At 41.1% G+C, this 23435-nt stretch overlaps 1 protein-coding gene across 1 annotated transcript; it reads right to left on the reverse strand.

Annotated features, from left to right (window-relative positions):
* Positions 1–563: 563 nt before the first annotated feature.
* On the reverse strand, positions 564–6986 carry slc30a10 (solute carrier family 30 member 10). Its single transcript, XM_053502804.1, has 4 exons — positions 6444–6986; positions 3971–4039; positions 2516–2755; positions 564–2418 (listed from the first exon to the last, which is right to left on the reverse strand). The coding sequence occupies exons 1-4, from the start codon at positions 6925–6927 to the stop codon at positions 2003–2005; spliced, it is 1209 nt and encodes a 402-aa protein (XP_053358779.1). The 5' UTR covers positions 6928–6986; the 3' UTR covers positions 564–2002.
* Positions 6987–23435: the final 16449 nt, after the last annotated feature.

Below are 23435 nucleotides of genomic sequence, written 5' to 3' on the forward strand. Positions count from 1 at the left end.
CATATTAATAATTTGTAGTAATTCTACTGTACAGAGACTTTTACAGGTTAACTGTGAAGAGTGATTCTTACTTCACAAGTGTTAATGCCTGAGAAAAGAGCACATTTCCTGGATCTGAGGTAAATAGGTGATTGTTCGATTCCTCTTCCTTCATAGTGATTTTTAAGGCAAGAACATAGAGCTTAAACAATAAAACAAACATGGAAAAGTAGGGATTGCTGATCTGCTAAAAAGGTCTTGGATGAGGAAAGCAGCTAATGAAATGAGAACTACTTTGATAGCAATTCCATTTGGAATTTTTACATGGCAGTAAGTTATAATCCCAGTGAGCACTCAAGTATTTAAAAGATGTGAATAAGTTGAAGCTCTAAACCGCAAAGTTCTGGGTGAAAAAACAAGTAGTTACATGGTTTTCATTATTTGGACGTAATAGTGGATATACATTTTTTTCCCTTCATTTGATGTTTATTATAATTAGGACCCAAGCACTATGATGTCATAGCTCTAATGGTGTTGTCATAGTACTGATATGTCATACGAAAGCCCCTATTTTTCTAAAGATATTTTTGGGTTGTTTGCCGAACGCATCCAATGGGATTTGATATAGTCCATACAATCGCCACTGTGGCTGTTTGATATCTCAAGAAGTTTAGCCATGGCGATGCCTTAAACTTGTGGTGAAAAGTGGCTAAATGCTTCCTTAGTTATATAAAAGCTGGTGACGATGCTGCCTCAGTGAGGAACGCCTTTGATGTGCTACTGTTGTATTGACACGTTTCCCCCTTTTAATGGATGTTCTCACTGATTTACCTTTCCGATGCAAACGGATGGCAATGGCGTTGTTTTGCAACTATATATGTTTTGACTTAATAACTACTAATCTAATTAGCCTAGTTTAGTAAATAGTGGCCTATAATTCCCTACACTTTCATTTTTTTGGCGGTACTGCATTAATTTAAGAGTGGCTTAAAATAATGAAGTTATGAATGACATCTCAAATATTTTCCCATGCACAGTTCGCAGCTTCCTAAGCCTATCAAGTCCGTGCTCACCGGGATTAATGAACAGCACCATGAGATTTAAGATCCCAATATCCGTCTCAGTAGTCTGATTGTTCTTTGCAAAACTAGACTTTCCCCAAAAGGGTGGAAACGGCATACAAACCTGAAGAGTCTAGAGGAAACTAATTAAACAGAGAAAGATAAATAAATACAATAGTTTGTGCACACGTACAAAAGGTCCCTCTAGTCCCTGAGGTCAATGAATTTTGTATGAAAAAAAAAAAGCTACCAGAATGACGTTAGGGGTTCTATATCGATTCTGGAATTTAGTAGTAACTGTTTGAGGGCGCTCACTTGTCAGTTTTTGCACATGGCTAGCTTCTTCAGTAGGTAGTTAATATCTCGCTAATATGGAATGTTCAGGGGTATCTTTGGAGAGCTGTAGGAGCTTTACTCTTCAGACTAACACCAACCAAACTCCATGGTTTGATAGAATTTATTTAGATTTTAGCCAGAGCAAAGGGTTTTAATGTCTCTTCATGTAGAAAAGATGTCTAGGTGGCAGGACGATGAATGATTGAAAATATGAGTTTTTATGTGGAGCTTCCTAAAAGTGTCACCTAGTAAGTAGTTAGCAAAGCGGCTAATTAGTGACTGATTAGTGATCATTTAACTGATCGGATGTGAAAGTTACACTGCATCTTTTAAAAGAACAAAATGCTGGTTCAACTGTGTATTTAAATTCGCTCCTAGTATAACTGTCCGTCTTAACCACACTGAACGCAAACGTTGCTGAAACTAAAACCACAGATTTAGGTAGGCTTAATGAGCGTCAGGTGAATGATGCGTATGCTTGCAGTGCATTATGGGGGGGAAAGCCCTGTCCGTTAGCCATAAAGGCTCAAACAAAGGCTGTGTCTAGGATGAAACTTAACATGGCTAATAGTCTGGAAATCCCTGGGATGCGCCGTTAAAGTTTACTTTAGTAAACTTATGCAGGTTCAAAGCGGCGTAGTCAACTGTTTCGCTTCCTCTTTTCTCACATCCCCAAGGACCACAACCACTTCTCCAGAAGAACAGGAGTCTTTGACTTTATGGAGATCGGTGTGGTTGTGTGTTTTGGGATCGGCAGGGCAGCAGGCTTGCTTCAAACAGTCGTAGGAGATGCACGGAGTGGTGCAGTGGCTGTCCTCCACCTCTTCATTGGTGAACTCCATCTGAAGAGTGACGCTGTGGACTCCCAGTCGATGGAACATCGCTCTGACCTGCATATGGAGGTTTCTGATTTCACCTTTAGAGCTTTCCAGGTCGGAGGTCACTTTGATGTGCAAAGAGGCCACGTTCCGATCCTTGGCCAGCTCCCATACGTGCACTTCGTGAACGCCGAGGACTCCAGGCAGCTGGCATACGTCCTCCACTGTGAGAGAGAGTGAATAATGAAGGGGGAGCGCGTCAGCCTGGATAATGGTGTAAAATGACAAATCACAGATTTAACCCCAGCCTTTTATACTCACAGATCATGGAGACGTCCACGTCAGGTGGACTCATCTGCAGCAGGATTCTGGTGGTCTCTTTTACCAGAGGAACAGCTGAGGACATGATGATGGCCACCATGATCAGCGTCAGACTAGGGTCCACGTAACACTGCCAGTTACAGGGGGCATCAGGTGGCAAGGGCCATACGTAAAACAGCACAGAGGCCACCACCACAACGACTGAGCCCAAAGCATCGTTCAGCACGTGGAGTAAAACTCCTACAGGCAGGACAGGAAGAATAAGAACAAGAGCCCCAGGCCGCCAGCACTAAGACCTGTAAGAACCTTAAATATACTGAAATGTCCATCTTTCTTTCGTTCTTTCTTTTGCTTTGAGTTTTTAATTTTAATTAGTGCTATATAGTACGTTTAGTTCCTGCATTTCCAGGATGATCTCTTCTTTGCTTTAAAATGTATATAATTCTTCAGTTAGTCAGCTCTTCGTGATCTTTCTTTTCCATTTTATTTCTCTTCCCATCTCATCTTTATTCTATGAAAGTATAACAGTGGCAAAATTCCCCAAAGCAAAAAAAAGCATGTTGAATTACATGGACTGAAATAATATTGTTACAATTTTTCTGCAGATATTTCAAATGTTATTCAAGCATTTTAAATTACATGCAAAAATATATTCTAGTGAAAAAATTTTGCTGTTCGAAATATTTGTAATTATTAATCTGATTGGTTAATTAAAAAATATAATAAATTATTTTTCAATCAGGGCTTCACATCCAGGATATCACAGGAAGAGCAATGGATTGCGGTCCGTGCCGACGGGAAAGTTTGGCAAATAACACCATTTATGAATGCGATTCCGATTGAAAAATAATAGAGATTTGTATTTTTAACACTTAAAAATATTTTTGGACAGCAATTTAGTAACTTTTATATTTGCATTGAATTTTAAATGCTTAAATTACATTTGCATTTGAAATATTTAACCACAATTAAGTGCAGTGCCAAAAATTTTAAGCATCTGAAAGGATTTTTTCAATTCAGATCAAATTGCAATGAAAAAAATTTTTTAATTCTTTTTTTTTTTTTTTGCATTCATGTAATTCAACATGCTATTTTGCTTCGGGGAATTTTAGCGCTGTTGTAATTCTATATTATTCTTTTCATCTTTTTCTTTCTTATCCCTTGATCTGTTATATCCTTTCCCTTTTATCTTTTGATTTTCCTAATCAGTCCCCACCACCACCCCATTTCCTTTTTTCTTTGTTGCCCATTCTCTTCTTTCTTTATTATAATTCTATATTGGCTCTTCAATTATTATTTTTTTTATTTAAAGCGCTTTTAACAATCGTCATTGTCGCAAACCAGTTTTACCCAATCAAAAGAAAAATCTGAAAATGTACTCTGGCGCATGTGGAGGTCCAGTGTGATGAATGGAAGTGTGTAGTGACAGTACGGAGGTCTGTGAGACGCTCTCACCTCTTATGTTTAGTGGCGGGCCGTCGCTCTGCTTCTTCTCCTGGTCTGGTAAAGCAGCCTGATGCGAGCCTGTGGATGGACAGAACACGAGTGCTGAGCGCAGTTGCCGCTATCGCGCAGGAGTTGCACCATTTACATGGAGCTGAGGGAGGAGGACATGTGCACGCATACATTGACATGGGTTAACTACTGCTACTTATTTTCAGCATGCATTCTTTAACACATCATCATTTTGCTTTCAAACAAGTCTGTGTGTTTCGTTGCTTCATATTGAAAAGATGTGCACTTGCAGATTACTGACACATTTTCACCTTTTATAGAATGCTAAACTCTAAGGATGTGTTGCCCTTTAAACCCCTTATGACTCGTACAGGAACAACCAGTCAGGCCAGGGGAGCGGCACGAACAGATTGGCCCAGGGGCCGTGTTAAAGAAATGTTGCAACTGCATAGCAAGCATAACATCTTGACAAAGAAGGGTCTATGTGGGTGCAGTTTTCTATATATATATATATATGAATTCAAACTCAATTTGATCAAACTAGGACAAATCCATGGTCTCGATCCTATCCTCCTTTAACACACTGCCGCTTGTGTAACGCTGTGTGTTGATAAAAGCTCTACAGTTAGGGCTGGGTACTTTTTTGCACAGACTGAAATGCTCTGATACAATCTATATCAGAAAATGTCCCGTCATTCTATGCCAATTTTCGATGCTGATAAGACGTACTCCCTGGGTGTCGGTGGATCAGTATGCACGCAGCGTGCTGATTACAGCGCGCAGAGACAAGGCTCACGTGTGTGTTCCGTTTAAGAGTTTTGAAGACAGTGCTTAGACTTAGTAGGTGGAAAAATGCGTATGGTTTTATATGTTCAATATAAACAAACAGCCATCATTGTTAAGTCCGACGACACAACAAAATTAGTGAGACGCCGGAATGTGTGGGATAAATTGTAGAGCAGAATGTTGCACAGTGTCGGGCTGCGAGAACGAGATCTAGTGCACCCGACATTATAAAACTTGCTGCAAAATCTCCACCAGCAGATTCCCTTCATCCTGTATAACTGAGGATGGTGGTGTAACTGGGATTTTAGCTTGGCTGCCTGGTAATATGCAGCTTCCCATCCCAATTATGGGTTTAATACATTTGGTTCAATCGAAATCTAGACATTAAAATTATGACAGTGTTTAAATAACACAAACGTCAAACCTCACACACGGTAATCAACGGAGATGGACTAAGATTTTCTAATGTTAATGAGCTCATTTCCCTGTTCACTCACAATGTATTAACTAATCCACAGTTAGGAAACTGAGCAGACTCATGACGTAACGGCACAACAAATCATCCACACTTCAGTGACTAGTCCATAACAGGATTGTTCTACCACATCACCTTCGGTAGGATGGCAGACGATCCTAGAGCTAGCCAGAGTCCCCACAAGATTTCTAGCCCCCATGGAAGCAAAAACCTTCCAGAGCGACACCTGTTAATTGGCTACACTAGAAACGAGCCTCGCTTATTTGTGTATTATGAAAACCGTATCAGATGAGGCTGAAATATCGAGACTCTGTGCCTTCAGATTTACTACGTTACATAAAGTCATAACGTTACATATTGTGGTTTATTGCTTGATGCTTTGTCACCTGACTCTTCCCTTGTTAGTACTGTTCCCTGTGTGACTAATTAAATACAGCTGGTGGACTAAAGCGCATCAATGACGGGCCTGGAAAGTGGAAACAAAGATGCTGACTCACAATGACGATGCTGATAATCCAATGCTGAATTTCCACAAATTAAACACGCTTTACTACGGTACAATAATCTTCTGGTCCAAGCTTAGCTAATGAAGTTTAATACATGCATTATATTAAAATACACTTTTAATAAATGCAATTTGTGAAAATGGTTCCTTTTTTCTTTTTCTTATCCCCAAAATGAACTAAACCTGTACAGGTCACACACGTTGTTGGGATCATCTGTGATCTCCTGATCCTTTTTGTCTTTGCAAACAACATAAAAGTTTTTTGTGACTAATATTTCAAGTCCATAACCACCCTAAACGTTTTTTTTTAGGAACCCCTCTACAGTATGTTGCCTTCAGTGGTGAACACCTTAACGAGGTCACAGGTTCTACACTTTATTTGATCAATATTTCGAGCCTTTGTTACTTTGTTTCTCCCACTGAACTATTTCATGGTATTTGATAGTAAAAGTGTAAATTTGAGAGTAAGAGACTGTAGCACAAATTGGAGCTCCCTTTAATACCACACCCTTCATCTTAATTTGAGCCTTTTTGTCTTTGCAAACTTGTGACTAATTGTTACTTGTGCAGTTTCTTCTAACAAGTCTTTCATCTTTTTGAGCCTATTTTGTTACTTTGTCTCTCCTACTGAGCTACTGTACATCTCCACTGATGATGAAGTCTACACGTGACTGTACTGTGCGTGACTGCAGCACGATAAAGAGCACCTGCTTCGCCGTTCATGACGATCTTCCCGGCGGCTTCGCCTCGGCCGCGCTCCTGCTTCCTGGGGCAGAGCCACCCGCAGTCCTGGAAGACGAGCAGCCCGACGATGTTGACGCCGAGTCCGAGGGCGCCGACGATCAGCACGATGAACGGCTCGTCCACGGCCTCGGGCCGCGCCAGTCTCTTGAGCGCCTCGGCGGACACGGAGAAGCAGAGCGCCGCCAGGAACGCCGCGTTGGCCAGCGCGCCCACCACCTCAGCCCGGCCCAGGCCGAAGGTGCAGCGCGGGGACGCGGGGCGGCGCGCCAGTCTGCCCGCCGCCAGGCCCACGCACAGCGACAGGGTGTCCGACAGCATGTTGAAGGAGTCCGACACCAGCGCCAGCGAGTTGCCCAAGTAACCCGTGACGATCTCGGCCACGAAGAAGATGACCGTGATCACCAGCATGAAGATGAGGCGGCACGTGTGTCCCGTGTAGCGGCCCATCGCGGTCTGCTCTGCGGGGGAGCGCGCGAGGAACGACTCGGTTAAAGCCGCACGGGCACCGCCTCGCGCCATCCAGGCTCCGCCCCTTCCTCCTCTATGGTGATCTATGGTGATCTCGTCTCCATGGTAACGGCGCATGGTGGTAGTGTTCTATTAATGTGCACAATTATTTCAGTTAAAGTACTGTGTGTGTGTGTGTGTGTGTGTGTGTGAAAAATGGAGGATATTACTTGTAGTAAACTTTCATACATACAGTCTTGTGTCCTGAGCTCCATGGACAGGATCCTCACCTCCTGGTACAGGTATAAAATGGTATAATACAGGTCAGAGATCCATCTAATACTGTATGTGCAGCAATTTTAGAATACCAAAAAATAATTTAATAATGTAATCATTTTCACTTATGCTGAGCTGAAAATGAGAAATCTGCTCGTTCCAGGTTACTGCTTGTTACCTGCATAACGTACTAATAACTTAATTATATAGTATTGTCTTAAATTGTGTACTTTTTAATTTTAATTTATGTTTTTTTTAATTAATCTAAAGGCGTTTCTTTAATCTTGGAGCTGAAGTCTGTCTCCAGAATGCTGGGGAAGAGGTGTAGATATGCCCTGGGGTGTCCAGCTCAGGGTGGTAGTGGTAATGCTACCTATTTTAGTTATTCACTTGAAGTTTAAATAGTATAGTGTATCTAAATTTTTGTTTTGCTTATTGATTTGTCCTGGGTCTGAGTGGATCCCAGAAAGAATGGGCATGAAGTGCAAACACCCTGCATGCAAGGGCTAATAATGATTAAATGTAGTAAGTTGTCCAAAATTGTTGCATTACTTTCAGCATAATAGAATTCATCCAGTATCGGTAATATAAAAATATTTTCTCTTTTTGTCCTTTTTTTTCATTTGCAGGAACACTAGCCATGATGTGGGAATGCACCCTGGGTAATGGGGGTTTAGTAGTACAGTAAGTCTCTGACTTACGAACATTCGTGTTAGGAATTTCCGTAGATACGAACAAATTGCAAAAGTAGCTTGCGTGTATTTTACAAAAAAAAAAAAAAAAAAAAAAAAAACCTGTTGTGCACCAGATACCAATATTTACAATTATATACAATATTAGTGTAACTAGTTCAGTTTAAATCAGCAAATTTTAAGAAATATTAAGTGTATTTTACTCAATTTCTGTTAATACTTGGACAAAATATACTGAGTAGACTTTAAGTGAGATGTTGATGTTTTCTTTAAAGACTAAATTTAAACGTTTAATAAAAAAAAATTGCTACAAAAATTATGGTCAAATCTCTATTCAGCACACCAGGACAAATAAAGACAAGACAACATAATTGTCTCTGTTGTGGCAGACAATCTAGATCAAAATTCCCATCTCAAAGCACTGAAGGGTGTGCTTTAAAAAAAAAAAAAATTATTTGCATGTATCTGTTTGGTCATGCAGATACATGCAAATGTGTCCATGCGTCTTTCTCATTAGACGAGAATCTATCCAGCAAGGCAGGTCTCGTACAGTCACATGCTTGCTAGTGTCATGTTAGCATGCTAACCAAGTCAAAGATGCTATTAGCTTTAAGTCTGACAAAACGATGAATGACATAGCAGCCTCCTCTAAACCAGCGGCCTGTCACAAGTGGTGGAAAGAAAGAGGAGAGATGATCTGGGTGGAAAAACCACAACAATTTGAAAGTGTATGCCAAGGTAAATGTTGCATGTCTTAATGACTGCTTTGCCTTTGAAACTAGCGATGATCACCCCAGAGCAGGACCATCACTCTCTATCTGGTGTTTGTAAGCTAACGTTAGTTACAATGCAGAACTCTCGGTAGTAAAATTTTAAACATAATGGACTTTTCCAGGATGGCACTTGTATTGTTTACAATGCAGTATTGAAGTGAATATCCTATGTGGGGTGAACTTATACTTGCATTTACTTTTGGATGGGTTTATTGACGAAGCCATACATTTCTCTCAACAAATATAGAAAATTCTTTTAGTATATAAACATTCTATTGTCTCAAAAGTAAAGGCTGTTTAGCTTTTTCTGAAAAGGGGTGTTAAGGACGACTGCAGTAATTAAATGTTCCATACAAAATGTTTACTCTGTGAATCTGATATTTTTATTTTACTCTTTCCTTTTATACATTCTGGTAAAACTGCTATATTTCTTTAAACGCATGCTGGGTGGCCTATGTTGGATCCTGCCAATCCCAAAGACACAATTGAGGCTGTTCTGGAAGCTGGACTGTGGGAGGATGTCTTTAAAAGTTCGGCCTGTAAAAATAAGCTTCTTGCTTAAATCAAGGGACCCTTCTCGAATTACAGGGAATTTTTGTAAACTCTTCAAATTGAACTCCCTCAGTTATTGACCTGCTTAGGTGGTTCTTGAGTTGTTAATATTTATGTTCAGTTCAGTTGGGGATTTAATCTTTTTACAGCAGATGGGCATATTTTTCATTATCGCCCTACATACACACCTATACAAGTTGTATACTGTACACCAGGTAGGCAGGTCTTTAGGTAAATCAACATGTGTTTGAGCAAACTAATAACTTGTTTAGGTTAGTGATGTATATACAACTAATAGTGGAGGAGGAAGTGGAGGTACTTTATTCTTAATACTCACACTACTTACAGTAAGTAACCTGATGTATCAAAACTTTTCTAGCTTAAATACTCGAACCTGTTACGGTATGGTATGAACATGGGTCCAGAAGTTTATTTGTAGCTTCAGCCACCTGAGTGATGCTAACCAAGTGGTAATCTCCCAGAATTTGCTTATTATAGGTTTTCTTTTTCTTGTTAAAATGGTCCAAGTGTAGCTTAATGGGGGAAACACCGTCTGTTGGATCTTGTCTATCCCAGATTTTAATTTTGAAGATATCCACTTGATTTTACAAACTCAGACTCATGAAGCCAAATATTACCTTCAAATACAGTTTAAACAGTTATACAACGTCTGAAATGGTTCCAATTTGATAGTTTTTATTTTAAACTTTTGGCATTATGAAAAACTATTGCCAGCAAACAAATTTATACTGTCTATTTTACATAAGCATTTAACATGTTTTTAAAATATTTGAATAATTGTGCTTAGCACTATCGCCTTGCATCTCCAGGGTCTGGGTTCGAGTCCTGGCCAGACTCGATTCCTGTCTCACTGTGCATAGAGTTTGCATGTTCTTCCCGTGCTCGGTGGGTTTCCTTCGGGTATTCCGGTTTCAGACAGTCCAAAGATATGCAGGTTAGGCTAAACTGCTGTGTAGTGTGTGAATGAGTGTGTGTATATGCCCTGCGATGTCCCCACCTTGTGCCCTAAGCCTTCTAGGATAGTCAGTGGTCAGTTTTAATAATTTAACTTTAGTATTATTTATACACATGTATCCCCCTCTTGTGTGTATATATGCAAGTTTTTTTTACACTTGCTTATAACTTACAAGCAAGGTACACTGATGTTTAATTCAGTCTAAAATGAAAAACACCTGAGCTGAAAGAATGTTACAGTTTAATTGCAATCAGAACCTTAAACCAAAGCTTTAAAGCAAACTTTTAAAGCAACGTCCCTTTAAGTGTCAAAGATTTAAAATATGTTCCTAGTGCAAAAGTAATGCACTGTTTGCCTGCAAAATGTTGCTTGTGAACCTAAACACTGTAGGACACTGTAATACTGAGATACTGTACTTCTGCAGTAAACTCCCTGAGGAAGCCCTGACGTCGGGTGGATAAAAGCAGGAAACGCCGTATTCAGATGAAACGTTGGGATGTTCAGCTCCATTTAAAAGCACAGCAGAGCACGCACAGGATGCGGCAAGTGAACTATCGCAAAGTCAGTCCAAACACACTGCGTCCCGGTGTGAGAAACAGCTCAGTGTAATTATAATCAGTGAATCTGAGTGATGCGCGGTCTCTCTACACGGAGTCACTCACCTTTTCTTTGCGCATTGGGATCCGCACATCCACACCGCACGGGATGAATACCGGAATCTTTCCCCCGCTTTTCAGCCTGTTACTGCAGGATCAACTCCTAATTTTCAACTGGACGCGTTTTGACTATGAGGCAACAATTAAACTCTGACGTTAAACATCAAACGCGCGCCGTCTGTCGACGTTGCCATGACAACAGCAAACTATTATGTTTGTTTTTAATACTTGATTGATCCCGAAGGAAATTTCTGACATCCAATAGCAAAGATATTAATATAATATTGTAGCGTTTTACCGCTGGAAGGATCATGGAGAAACAAGTTAGGTTGATTGCTGCCCAATACAAATGGCCGAAAACCCCTGCAAGGCACGATGGTTGTCAGCAGCTGCCCCGCCTACGCCACACTGCCCCACCCGAGCTGTAACTGTCCCCGGTAACCCATGACTACCTCAGTCTCTGAGGTGTGAAGGCGGTCGCGCTGGCGTTGTGAACCGGAGTCCTTTGGTGGGGGAGGGAGGACCGCAAACATTGTCCTGAGGCGGTCCGTCCTCCGCAGAGTTCGATGTGTCCCCGGCGTGCGGCTGGTATAGAGTGAGATGGTCTCGGTGGAGCACAACCACTCGCGCCCGCCCAGCCAACCGCACCCGGTAGACGACATCGGAGAGCTGGGCAATTACCGTACAGGGGCCCAGCCAGTGGGACATAAGCTTGGGTGAGAGGGGGAATACACCCATACCTGCTTCCCAGTAGCAAAGTCTCGCCCCCGGCTGTGAGTGCCATAAACACGGCGCTGCTTAACACCAATGTCCGCCAAGTGTTTACGTGCCAACTCGTGGACACGGAACAGTTTGTCTTTCAAAGAAAAAAAATAATCAAACCCAGGCTTCGTGGGTAAATCCGGTTGGGAAGGTGGTCCGAATACAAGGTCCTCGAGAGTGCGCAACTTGCGGCCAAAAATTAAAGCAGCTGGCATTAGCGGTGAAGACTTCTGCACTGCTGTGCAGTATGCCCAGAGCACGAGAGGTAAATGTTCGACCCAGTCCTTTTCAAGTTCAAGTAGGCTGTATTGTCACTTCAACCATATACACTTAGTACACAGTGAAACGAAACAACATTCCTTCAGGACCAAGGTGCTACATGCAACATAAATTTACAACATAACTTAACAGAAAAACCAAACTAGCTAACTAAGAGGCCTAGTTAGCTGGCTACAAGAGACAGACAGATTGACCTAACATAAATTACAACATAAATTAACAAAAACTAACTAACTAAGAGACTATCGACAGGGTTTTTACAGACAACATAAAGTGTGCAAATGTGCAAACAAAAGCAACAGTGTGACAGTGCGACAACATAACAAATAATAAGGTGTCGAGGTGATGAGTTGAGGTAGTGACAAGAATTAAGAAGTTAAGAAGTTAGTGCAAAAAGAAGTCCAGTTATGAATATTGTGCAAAAGAGCATTTACAGGTTGGTGTGTACGATAGTTTGGTGGTGTAGGTCAGTGTGTTTGCGCTTGTGTTGATTAGTCAGTCCAGTCTCAATTTTTTGAGGTAGTTGAGTTAAGCTGAGTGATAGTGTGTGTGTGTGTGTTTATCAGTCCAGTCCCTTTTTGTTGAGAAGACGGATAGCTTGTGGAAAAAAGCTGTTGCACAGTCTGGATGTGTGCCCGAATGCTTCGGTACCTTTTTCCAGATGGCAGGAGTGTGAAGTATGTGTGAGAAGGGTTTGTCCGATCAGCCACAATGCTGGTGGCTTTGCGGATGCAGCGTGTGGTGTAGATGTCCTCAATTGAGGGGAGAGAGACCCCGATGATCTTCTCTGCTGTTCTCACTATTCGCTGAAGGGTCTTGCAGTCCAATATGGCACAATTCCCAAACCAGACAGTGATGCAGCTGCTCAGGATGCTCTCGATAGTTTCTCTATGGAAGGTGGTCAGGATCGGTGGTGGAAGCTGGGCCTTCCTCAATCTTCTTAGAAAGAAGAGACGCTGTTGGGCTTTCTTATGTAGGGAGCTGGTGTTGAGGTGACCAGCTAAGGTCCTTTACTAGGTGGACACCCAGGAATTTGGTGCTTTCGACGACCTCCACAGAGGAGCCGTTGGTGCTCAGTGAAGAATGGTTGCCTCGTGTCCTCCTAAAGTCAACAACCATCTCCTTTGTCTTGTCAACATTCAGAGACAGGTTGTTGTCTTTACACCAGTCCGTTAGCCTCTGCACTTCCTCTCTGTATGCTGACTCGTCGTTTTTGCTAATGAGACCCACCATAGTCGTGTCATCAGCGAACTTAATGATGTGATTCAAACTGTGTGTTGCTACACAGTCTTGAGTCAGCAGTGTGAACAGCAGAGGACTGAGCACACAGCCTTGTAGTGACTGAGGCCTTCCGGTCAGAAAGTCCAGGATCCAGTTGCAGAGGGAGGTGTTCAGGCCCAATAGGCTGTTGCCGATCGCTGGTAAGCACTGCGAGTTGTGTGGTGAGAGTCCGATTAAGGCGCTCCACTAAGCCGTTGCTTTGAGGATGAAGTGGCTTGGTGCAGGTCTTTTTCACCCCGAGGCGCTCGCACACTGCCGCAAACACCTTAGCCTCGAAATTTCGCCCCTAATCACTGTGTAATTGTACCAGCACTCCTCGCAATAACTCGGCTGCACGCCGGCTCGGACGGCTGATCACCGCCGGAGAGTCTGGAGGACTGCACGGAGGGGATGTTCTGAGCAGATGGTTTTGGAGAGTGTTCTAACTTGCAACCACACACACGCTCTTTAACCCGCTCGCAGTACCGAAAACACGCTTTGTTGCACGGCCTGCGGGATGAAGCGTCTGTGTTAGCGTGTAATTTTTCCACTCTGTGCTGAATGGTAAAGCTTTAGTCTTGTAACCGCTCGAGCCAACCTGCTAACTGCCCCTCTGGCTCTATAAAACTGAGCAACCAGACTAGCGAAGCGTGATCGGTCCGCAGTAAGAAGGCTTGCCCGTATAAGTACGCCTGGAAATGTTTTAAAGCCGCAACAACCGCTAACAGCTCGCGCCGCGTGACGCAGTAATTCTCCTCCGGTCCAGACAAAGTGCGGCTGAAGTAGGCGTTAGCACGCTCTTTGTTAACGAAAACCTGAGACTGTAAACCCCAACAAAAAGGAAACAAAAACTATTAGACGAAATGAGAATATACATTCTTCTAGTGTTTTGCATTTTTCTTTAGTTTTTTGTGCTTGCATTTTACAACGTTTTCGCTAGACAGCATGTGGATAATCAAGAATGGGAGATGTGATTAAAGCTCCACGTACAGCATGCGCATGCACATTGTCCCAGTGAAATGGTTGGCTCTTTTTCATTAGCCCATGCAGCGGGCTTGCAATCTTGGCAAAGTCTTTTACGAAACGGTGGTAGTAAGAGGCTAAACCGAGAAAAGTCCGTAACTGCGACACATTTACCGGTTTAGGGCCAATTCTTTACCGCAGCAATTTTGGCTGGATCGGTAGAAATCCCTTTGGAACTAATCACATGACCCAGAAAGGCGGTCCCTTGCCGCAACAGCTGGCACTTTTTGGGGTTAAACCGCAAATTCGCCCGCCGGATAGCCAGAAATACTTCCCTTAAGTTAGCTAACACGCCCCCTTATAATCTTGTCCGTGCACCAGTAAATCGTCCAGGAAAACTACGCAACTGTGATGAGGGATATCTGCAAGTACTTTCTCCATCAGCGGTTCAAAAGTGGCTGGAGCGTTACATAGGCCGAAAGGCATACGCCGAAATTGCCATAGCCCTTGCCCGAATTGTGAACACGGTTTTAGGTCATGCCTACGGGGCGAGCTCTACCTGCCAGTACCCGCTACACAGATCCAATGAGCTAAACTAAGCCAAGCCCGCAACATGTTCTAAAGCATCATCAATCCGTGGCAACAGATAAGAGTCTTTACGTGTTACCTTGTTTAAGCGCTAGTAATCTACACAGAACCGCCATGAATCGTCCTTCCTGCGACCAGATGTTTACATTGGGGGCCCCACCGGAAGTTCCGCCCCTCAGGTATGTGCTGCTAAAATGTCCGGCTGTTGTTTAGGTATTAGCAACATGGCTAACCCGAAGTTACCACGCAGAGTTCCGTCATTTTAGTCTAGCACAGCACCCCATTTTGTCAAAATGTCCAACCCCAAAATGCAATCATCTTTGATATTCCCCACAAAAAATTATGTGAATGAATCCGGTCACCTATTTTTACTCGAACTGTGCGACAAGCCTATCTTCACGTAGCTCTCAGAAACGTTGTAAATATTGAAGGCTGGATCAGGCAGTCTGCAAACAATAAAACCAGGAACAATAGAAACAAAGCGAAACAATAGAACCAGGCTAGGTTCACCTACAGCGCTCCCCCGTGATGATCCGCCATTATGGGTTCAGCGCGCACCGCCTCGCGTAGCGCCTCGGTAGGGGAAGCTGGTGCCGCTAACCTGATGTGCTCGCAGGGCTGCATCGGTCAGAGTCCATGGAGGAATGTGCAACGAGCTAGCTCTTCCTGCTTATCGTCCTCGAATTCTGGATAGCCCTGGCGCGCGAGGCACCTTAATCCATGGCGACATAATCCATTAAGACAACTCCTTGCACGCTGCCTCTTTACAATCACCAGCGCTGAACCGGAAGTGGAGCGACGTAGCTTTGACCAGTCCTTTTGCTCACTGGCCCTGAGGTCTTCCAGCGCCCAGAGCACTTGCCTTCTAGCGAGAGTGCTACTTAGACTGCAGTTTCCGCAGGGGATCAGCCCGTGAAATCGGCAGCTAGCTCTACTTGCGCGAAGAATGCGTTGGGTTTCATGCAATATATATATATATATATATATATATATATATATATATATAATACAGTATAAATAATATACCAAAAAAGCATGTAGCTGCAATTACTGATCGTTAGTGACAATATATATGGCAAGTTTAATTTAAGAGTTAATTTTAAGTTAAACTAAATTAAATTAAAGAGTTTAATTTAGTTTAATTTACTTTACAGATATCTTTATAAAACATGTATGATGTTGGTCTTTCAGCTGCTCCAGTGGACCATCTAGTCTGCACATACGAGCTTGGCTCAGGTTTTATTCCGGATGGCATCTTCTTGACGTAACCCTCCATTTTATTCGGGCCTGGGACTGGCACTGCATTCTGTGACTGGGATTTTAGGCACTGGCTGGGAAACGAACCTTGGCCTTCCACATGACAGGCGAAACACCCACCACTGAGCCACCAACGTGTAAGTTTTTTCTTACAGCTTTCATATGCTCTCCATAAATGCTAAGCATTTCACTAGCAGTGTTGATAGTTACAGTAGCAGCAGAAACACACACAAACCGTCTCTCTCTACCCCTTATTCTGAACATGGTCACAGGAAGCCTGTAGCCTATCCAAGGGGAAAAGGCATGAAGTATCACATGCACATACTATGGGCAATTTGAAAATGCGAAGTGTGTATCTCTGAATTTGAGGAGGGAGGCAAGCGTGGGCAAAAAGAAAGAAAACTATTATTGATAAAGATATGCTAATAAAAATGTTTTCTTGTTTTTTAACCCCAGGTACTGTGGCTATGAGTTGGATGGTGGACGATGATGGTAGTGGTGGTTATATTTGTTAATAGTTATTGGTGGGCTGATATTTTAAGAATAAGTTATGCACTGATGTTTCTATTAAGGATATAGAAATGAAACAGGTTATTTCTTTCATTTCCAGGAACATCAGGATATGAGGTGGGTTTGTAACCCTGGATTATATTTAACATTTATAAAAGTGATGAAACAGTACTGCATTGTTGCCCATTACACCTCTTATTTTTATTTTTATGGAATAACATTTTTATTTACTGCTTCATCATGTGCAAGGTCATGGTAGTACCTGGAGGAACCGTCGTCCTTGAGTTCATTTAGGGACATTTTTATAGCTGTTAAAAATGCTAGCTCAGCCTCTGGGCCAAGTCACCTACGAACAAAGGTTCAACAGATTCATGCTGTACCTTTTTATAGAAGGTGTTTTAAAAAAAAAAGACTGTAAACATGATTGTAATCTCTACACAACGGAAATTGAGTTGGACTCTTAATTTTTTTTTTTTGCAATGCAGTTGATTTCTATCACTTACTTTCCCATAAACTGCAAGTTTGCATTTTTTTTAAACAGTTTTCTGTAAGGCCAGTCTAACTTGTCCAGTAGCCTTGCTCCTCTGCCATTTGTGTGCTCGTTTTTTGTTTTTCCTACAATTTGATAGTATTTATTTAAAGTGTACCATGTGTAATATTTTTTATTTATTTATTATTTTGGCAGATATTTACTATTTATGAATTCAGCAGTCAGAAAAAAAATGGGCAAAAAAAAAAAAACACAGGAACATTCAACATTGGATCAACATTTTTTAGATTAAAGAGGTATTTGGCTTTTCAAAATGGATACCAACGCATGATGTTCATGTATATTTGAAATAAGACATGCAGTGTTTTGAGATGATTGCAGAATATGATGCAGAAATCTAAATGTATTATTTATAGCTTTGAAACGTGCCGCATGTGCATGAAACTGAAAGTATTAAAGATTAACTTATGAAGAGTGCATGAAACTCAAGCGATGCCCCATGTCAAGTCTACTCTGATTGAGGAGTGTTCAATGCCACGTCTCTCATTTTGCAAACTAATTTTCTTCTGCTCTCTCAGAAAAGAGAGTATTATTATGAGGCCTGGTCACCTGACTAAATGAATCGTTTGGTGTCGTTATGTGGGAAGCACATTTGATCTGAACGAACTAGGTTTAAGAGTAGATGCATGTTTTAACCATAATTGAAACATTCAGCCAGTAAAATGGAGGTTTATTAGAATTCTTTGTGGTATAACTATTCGGCTATAACATACAACTACTGATAATCAAATTTAAATGCACTATTTCTCTTGTATTCTCTGGTTTATTTAATAATCATGTATCTAATGCATTTGAATTGCATTACTCGCTCACATGGCTCCGTTCTGAAACTAAAGAACCAAGTAACCCGAGCTGTCTGAGGAACCTGTCATACGTGTGTTCGTGAGGTTTCAGGTCACTTAGGCTATGTGGGTGATAAACCTTGAGCACAAATTAACTCGAGCCGTCGCATCTCTCATACACACATTTGCAGTAATTAAGGTGGCATGAGTGTGTTGGCTACATAATAACCGGAGTTGTGTGGTTTTGTGATTTCAGACTTTGTCACAGTTAGCAAAAGTTTAATCATAAAACTGTTTAAAAGAGCGCAATCTCCCACCTTTTATTTCTTGTTACAGGATCAGCGGATGTTTGGTGATGTCACCGCTGCAATTAATGAGTGTCGGATCTGACCAATGTGCAAAATGCTGCTCGTAGGTTATATAAGCTGATGTGTACGTGTGTAACGTGCCACTTGAGTTCTTTTATGTTAGATAACGTCTTTTATGTGTGGGAGTGAGGTGCAGCGCAGAAAGAAGCCAAAGCCATATTATAGCCGTGTACTGTACTGATGGCAGAACATTTTAAAACTCTTCCCTCTAAATGTGCTGTGATTACTAATTTTACTAGAAAGTTGGTTATTAGCATAAGAAATTAAAAATAGTAAATTAATGTTCATTTATTATGCAAAAAACAATTTTTTTTGTTTGCAAATTCCCTTTTTTTTTTAAAACACAAAATGATATTTGCTCTAAATTGACACATCATGATAACCCGTGAGAACCCTAGGCCATTAGGAAAGTCTGACAAATATACCAACATGGGAGATTCCTTCCTTTTTGTAAGGCATGTGACCATGCATAGGATGACTCCTTCACCCAAAAAAAGGGAACATGTGGTAAATGAAATAAAGCTTTTCGCTGGATTTCATGGACTTTTCACATTTTAGATGAGTACAGTATACAGTATATTATGTGTACACAGAAGGCTGTGTGTGAAGATCTCAACCTGGTAAATAATTGCAGGTTGTAATGCGTAGAAGGTCAAGCTATTATTTATTCATAGGGTCTTTGTATCTTAAAAATAGATCTGGATATGTTGTGTTGTTAGAGAACTGATGACAAGTACAGCGAACCAAAACAAATTTTTTTTAATAATGTGGCCTACAAGTGTGTAGCCAAGAGAGGTGGGTAGTAACGAGTAGTAACGAGTTTACTTCTGTGAATAGTTTTACTGCACCATACTTACATACATACCTTTTTACTTGAGTAGATTCGCGAAGAAAAAAAACGCTACTCTTACTCCGCTACATTCAGCTACACTCGACTCGTTACTTTCCTGATCATTTATTCTACACATTAGATATTCTATATTTTTGCCAGAGAAATGCAGCCGGTGGATCTACCACATGACGTTGTTCCACCAATCAGATGTAGCAACAATAATCACACGACTCCGTTTAATCAATTAGCCTGGCAAAACTGGCTGCATAGCGGGAAAAAAATTCTCAGCCTTGGTAGACGGCGAATTACAGCATAAAAATTAGCAGAAACATCTGTCTCCAATGCTACAACAGAAGAGGATAAACACCTCTGGCCTAATATAAAAAGCATGTTTCGCTTACACACAGTGCAAAAGAACAGCTTCATACTGCGGTGTCTTCTGTCTGCCAAACCACACAGACACTTCTGCATATAAAAACTTTTTAAAACCATTTAGTTAAGAGTGTTCATTTCCAGTAGAGCCATGCTTACTACAGCTAACACGGTGTACGATGGCCACAATGTTTCACAAATCAGGGATGTTAATTGCCAATTTTTCATTCTGTCACATTAGACCAGGTTTATCTGTTCTAACCGCCATGCAGGATGCTTTCTAACTCACCACAGGACTGTGTTCTGACTTTAAGTTCTATCTTTGCTTTCATTCTTTGTAGTCTCTTCCATCCACGCATCCTGCTCAGCATGAATGTGCTGCATCCTGTTTCATCTATTTTAAGCTCACCCAGAGAAAACTTGTGTTTTTTAAAGGGGGAGCATCCCTTGAGGTTTTTATGATCATCTCTTTATTTTGATGCAAGCTTTGACAAGTCTGAGTCCTCCAACTTCATGTTGATTTGTATAACAACTAAATATCGTTGACTATTTGGGTCTTATATGTTGGAGGCAGAATATTCTTGGTTCATGCTCTCCTTGGAGGATTTCGATTTGCTTTTAATTTTGGGCAAGGGTTTTGATTACATTGTGGTTGTTCTTCATCAGAGAAGAAGCTCCTTATAGCATTACAGGTCTTGCCAAATGTGTAATCCAATGCCCACATCTTTGCTTCGGGCCCTGGTATCACTGCACAGTCTGCACCCTCCAAAATGAGGTAAATCCGCAGAAGGTGCAGTATTGAAGCATATTCATGGAAAGTTGCCTGGAAGGGACAAGTATGGTAGGAAAAGGTTTACAAGCAACAGGGATGACCGCAGGCTTAAGATGAAAGCAAAGCCCTTCAAGACCTTGGTAGAGCTTGACAAAAAGTGGAGTGAGGCAGGAGTCAGTGCGTCAAGAGCCAGTCTTCAGGATGTAGAATATAACTGTTGAATTCCTAGTTTCAAGCCACTCCTAAATCAGACACATCATCAGAAGTGTCTTACCTGGTCTAATGAGAACAATGATTGGGTCGTCACTCTTTTTCAGATAGAAGTTGATTTTATTTTATTTTTTTCATTTCATTTAAAATTCAAGGTCTGGAGGAAGAGTGGAAAGGTGCAGAATCCAAGTGGGATGAATTTTACAGTCTGTGATTTTGTGGTTCTATGTCATCTACTGGTGTTATCCACTGTGTTTTATCAAGTCCAATGTCAATGCAGCTTTATGCCAGGAGGATTTAAAGCAAACGTTAGCATGACTTAAGCATGATGATGATGATGATGATGATCCTGTACTTGATACACACAAAAAAATGCTGGGTCATTTTTTTCTACCCAAACACTGGGTTGCCGCTGTTGGGTCATTTTTCTGGGTTATTTACAGAGAGTTGGGTAGTTTTTGTGTAACCCAGCTGCTGGGTTAAAGTTTGGTTGTTACCGTGGTAAGGTTACACTCAAACTTTCAGGCTGGTCTGAGGTTTAGCTGACAATAGCTGCTAGTTAGCCAAAGAACCCCACCTGTGTATGAAAGAAACGGCTAAGATGTCTGAGCTTTTTAGCTTTCTCTGTAGAATGCTTGCAGGGTGTATGAAGATGGTGACGTGATTAATGAACGCTAAACTGTTAACTGTAGTGCTAGCATGATGCTAACATTTAGTTAGGTTGCTAGCGTGAGCAACCACATTAACTAGTCTGACATCAATATTAAGAAGTTTTATCCTAAAAGCCATGCTTATTTTGCTGTTTTATTTTTGGTAGTAGCTGTCTCTGTTTTTGTTTTAGGTTACCTATGCCCTAGCTTTGTCATTTTTTATTTAGTATCAATCCTATTAAACACTAAATTGATAGTCTTATTCAGTTTAATCTTTGCTTTTTCAATAAATTTTTTTACTTTCTTTTATTTCTTTCTTTCTAAGGTTGGAACCAACATGGTGGAATACCTCCAGCAGGCTGAAGTGTTAAGGCTGTACCCCTACTGTACATCCTGACGTTGGGAGATAATGACCAGCGCTGGTCTCAGGCATTCGTCATACTGGTGGGACAGGCTCTGGAGCAATGCACACTACAGTACTTGGGGCGGTTAATGTGTGCTTCAAGGCATTTTATATTTTTTACATTAACTATCCAAAGCAGTGTGCTCCTGTATAGGACGTTTTGTAATGTTGCTATGAAATAGCAAAGCCTACTTGAAAAGTTATAGACAGTGTTTGTATGTTAAAATGAGACCAGGGCTGGATAGTTTTGTTCTGCAGAAAAGATATCTGAAGTCACAGAGAGATCCTGCTCTGTAGAAGCTGCCTCAGCCTATTTGGGCAAATACTTCATTCTGCCCTTGTGTAATAGTATAGTAATGATGTCGCTGTTGATTATCTGCTCTTGTGCTTTGAGTCTCGATTTCCGTTAAGACATTCAAATGGTAGAGTCAGAATTTGGCATAAACAGAACGAGAACATTGATCCATCATGCCTTGCAATTGGGCACCGTTTAAATGCCACGGGCTACCTGAGCATTGTTTCTGACCATGTCCATCCCTTTATGACCACCATGTACCCATCCTCTGATGGCTACTTCCAGCAGGATAATGCACCACAAAGCTCGAATCAATTCTAATTGGTTTCTTGAACATGACAACACTGTACTAAAATGGCCTCCACAGTCACCAGATCTCAACCCAATAGAGCATCTTTGGGATGCGGTGGAACGGGAGCTTCGTGCCCTGGATCTGCATCCCACAAATCTCCATCAACTGCAAGATGCTATCCTATTAATATGGGCCAACATTTCTAAAGAATGCTTTCAGCACCTTGTTGAATCAATGCCACGTAGAATTAAGGCAGTTCTGAAGGCGAAAGGGGGTCAAACACTGTATTAGTATGTGTTCCTAATAATCCTTCAGGTGAGTGTATGTATGGTTTGCAAAACTTGGAAGTTTTTTGTAATAGACCAGTATATCAAAGTAATTTAACGGTTTAATAGACATGGGTAATTGTTTTTATTTTTTTACAGATTCACTGTAAAACATGAAAGAAATATGTATTTGTAAGGTAGAATTAACCCATTATTTCAGTAAAAATGAACCAACATCTGGGTAGAACATTTGACCAATTTATGTGGTGGAATTAACCCAGCATTATAGGTAAATATGACTCAGCATTGGGGTTGAATATTTAACCCATTTTGCTGGGTTAAATTAACCCAGCATGTAGTTGGTCCAATATTTACCCAGCAGCTGGGTTAAAAACAACCCAAACAGGGTTGTTTTTAACGCAGTATTTTTTAGGTTGTAGGTTAGCCACCTCACCTGATCTGAACCCTAAGCAAAATATATGGGCTATTGTCATGACGAAGATGACAAAAACACCCAACCCGACAATACAGACAAGGGCTGAAGGCTGTTATCAAAGCAACCTGGTCTTCAATGATGCCAAAAGCAGTGCCACAGGCTGATTGTCTTTATGCCATGTCACAGTGATACAGTAATTCATGTTAAACGAGCCCTAAGCAAGTATTAAGTGCATAAATAAATAAATATATATATATATATATATATATATATATATATATATATATATATTCTTTTTTTAGTGTAAATCCTTTTTTAAAATAAGGGAATATTCTATTTTGAGATGCTGTTTTTTCAATAGCTGTATGCTTTTGATCATTGAAATTAAAACATATTAAATGGCTTGAAATATTTCAATTTACTGTATATGTAATGACTCTAGAATGAGTTTAATTTTTTTTATTAAGTAGCAAAAATTATACTACTTTCTGAGATTCTATTTTTTCAAGATGCACTGTCCCCTTATTCTCCTTGCCTGTTTTGTTAAAGGATGAAGGCTCAAATAGTCCATTTCTGTCATGGACCATGTTTCTGCCAAATGCTTCATATGAAACAAGTTTATGTTCTTGGTGAGTTTGATGGGGGTCACCTCTCCGAAATATTCTCCTGCTTGTCATTCATTGATGCTTGTTCCTGCCCCAGTGCATATTATTATGCATCAACACAATCCGTGCAT

Source organism: Clarias gariepinus, chromosome 8 (assembly GCF_024256425.1).
Source record: "Clarias gariepinus isolate MV-2021 ecotype Netherlands chromosome 8, CGAR_prim_01v2, whole genome shotgun sequence".
Lineage (NCBI taxonomy): Eukaryota > Metazoa > Chordata > Actinopteri > Siluriformes > Clariidae > Clarias > Clarias gariepinus.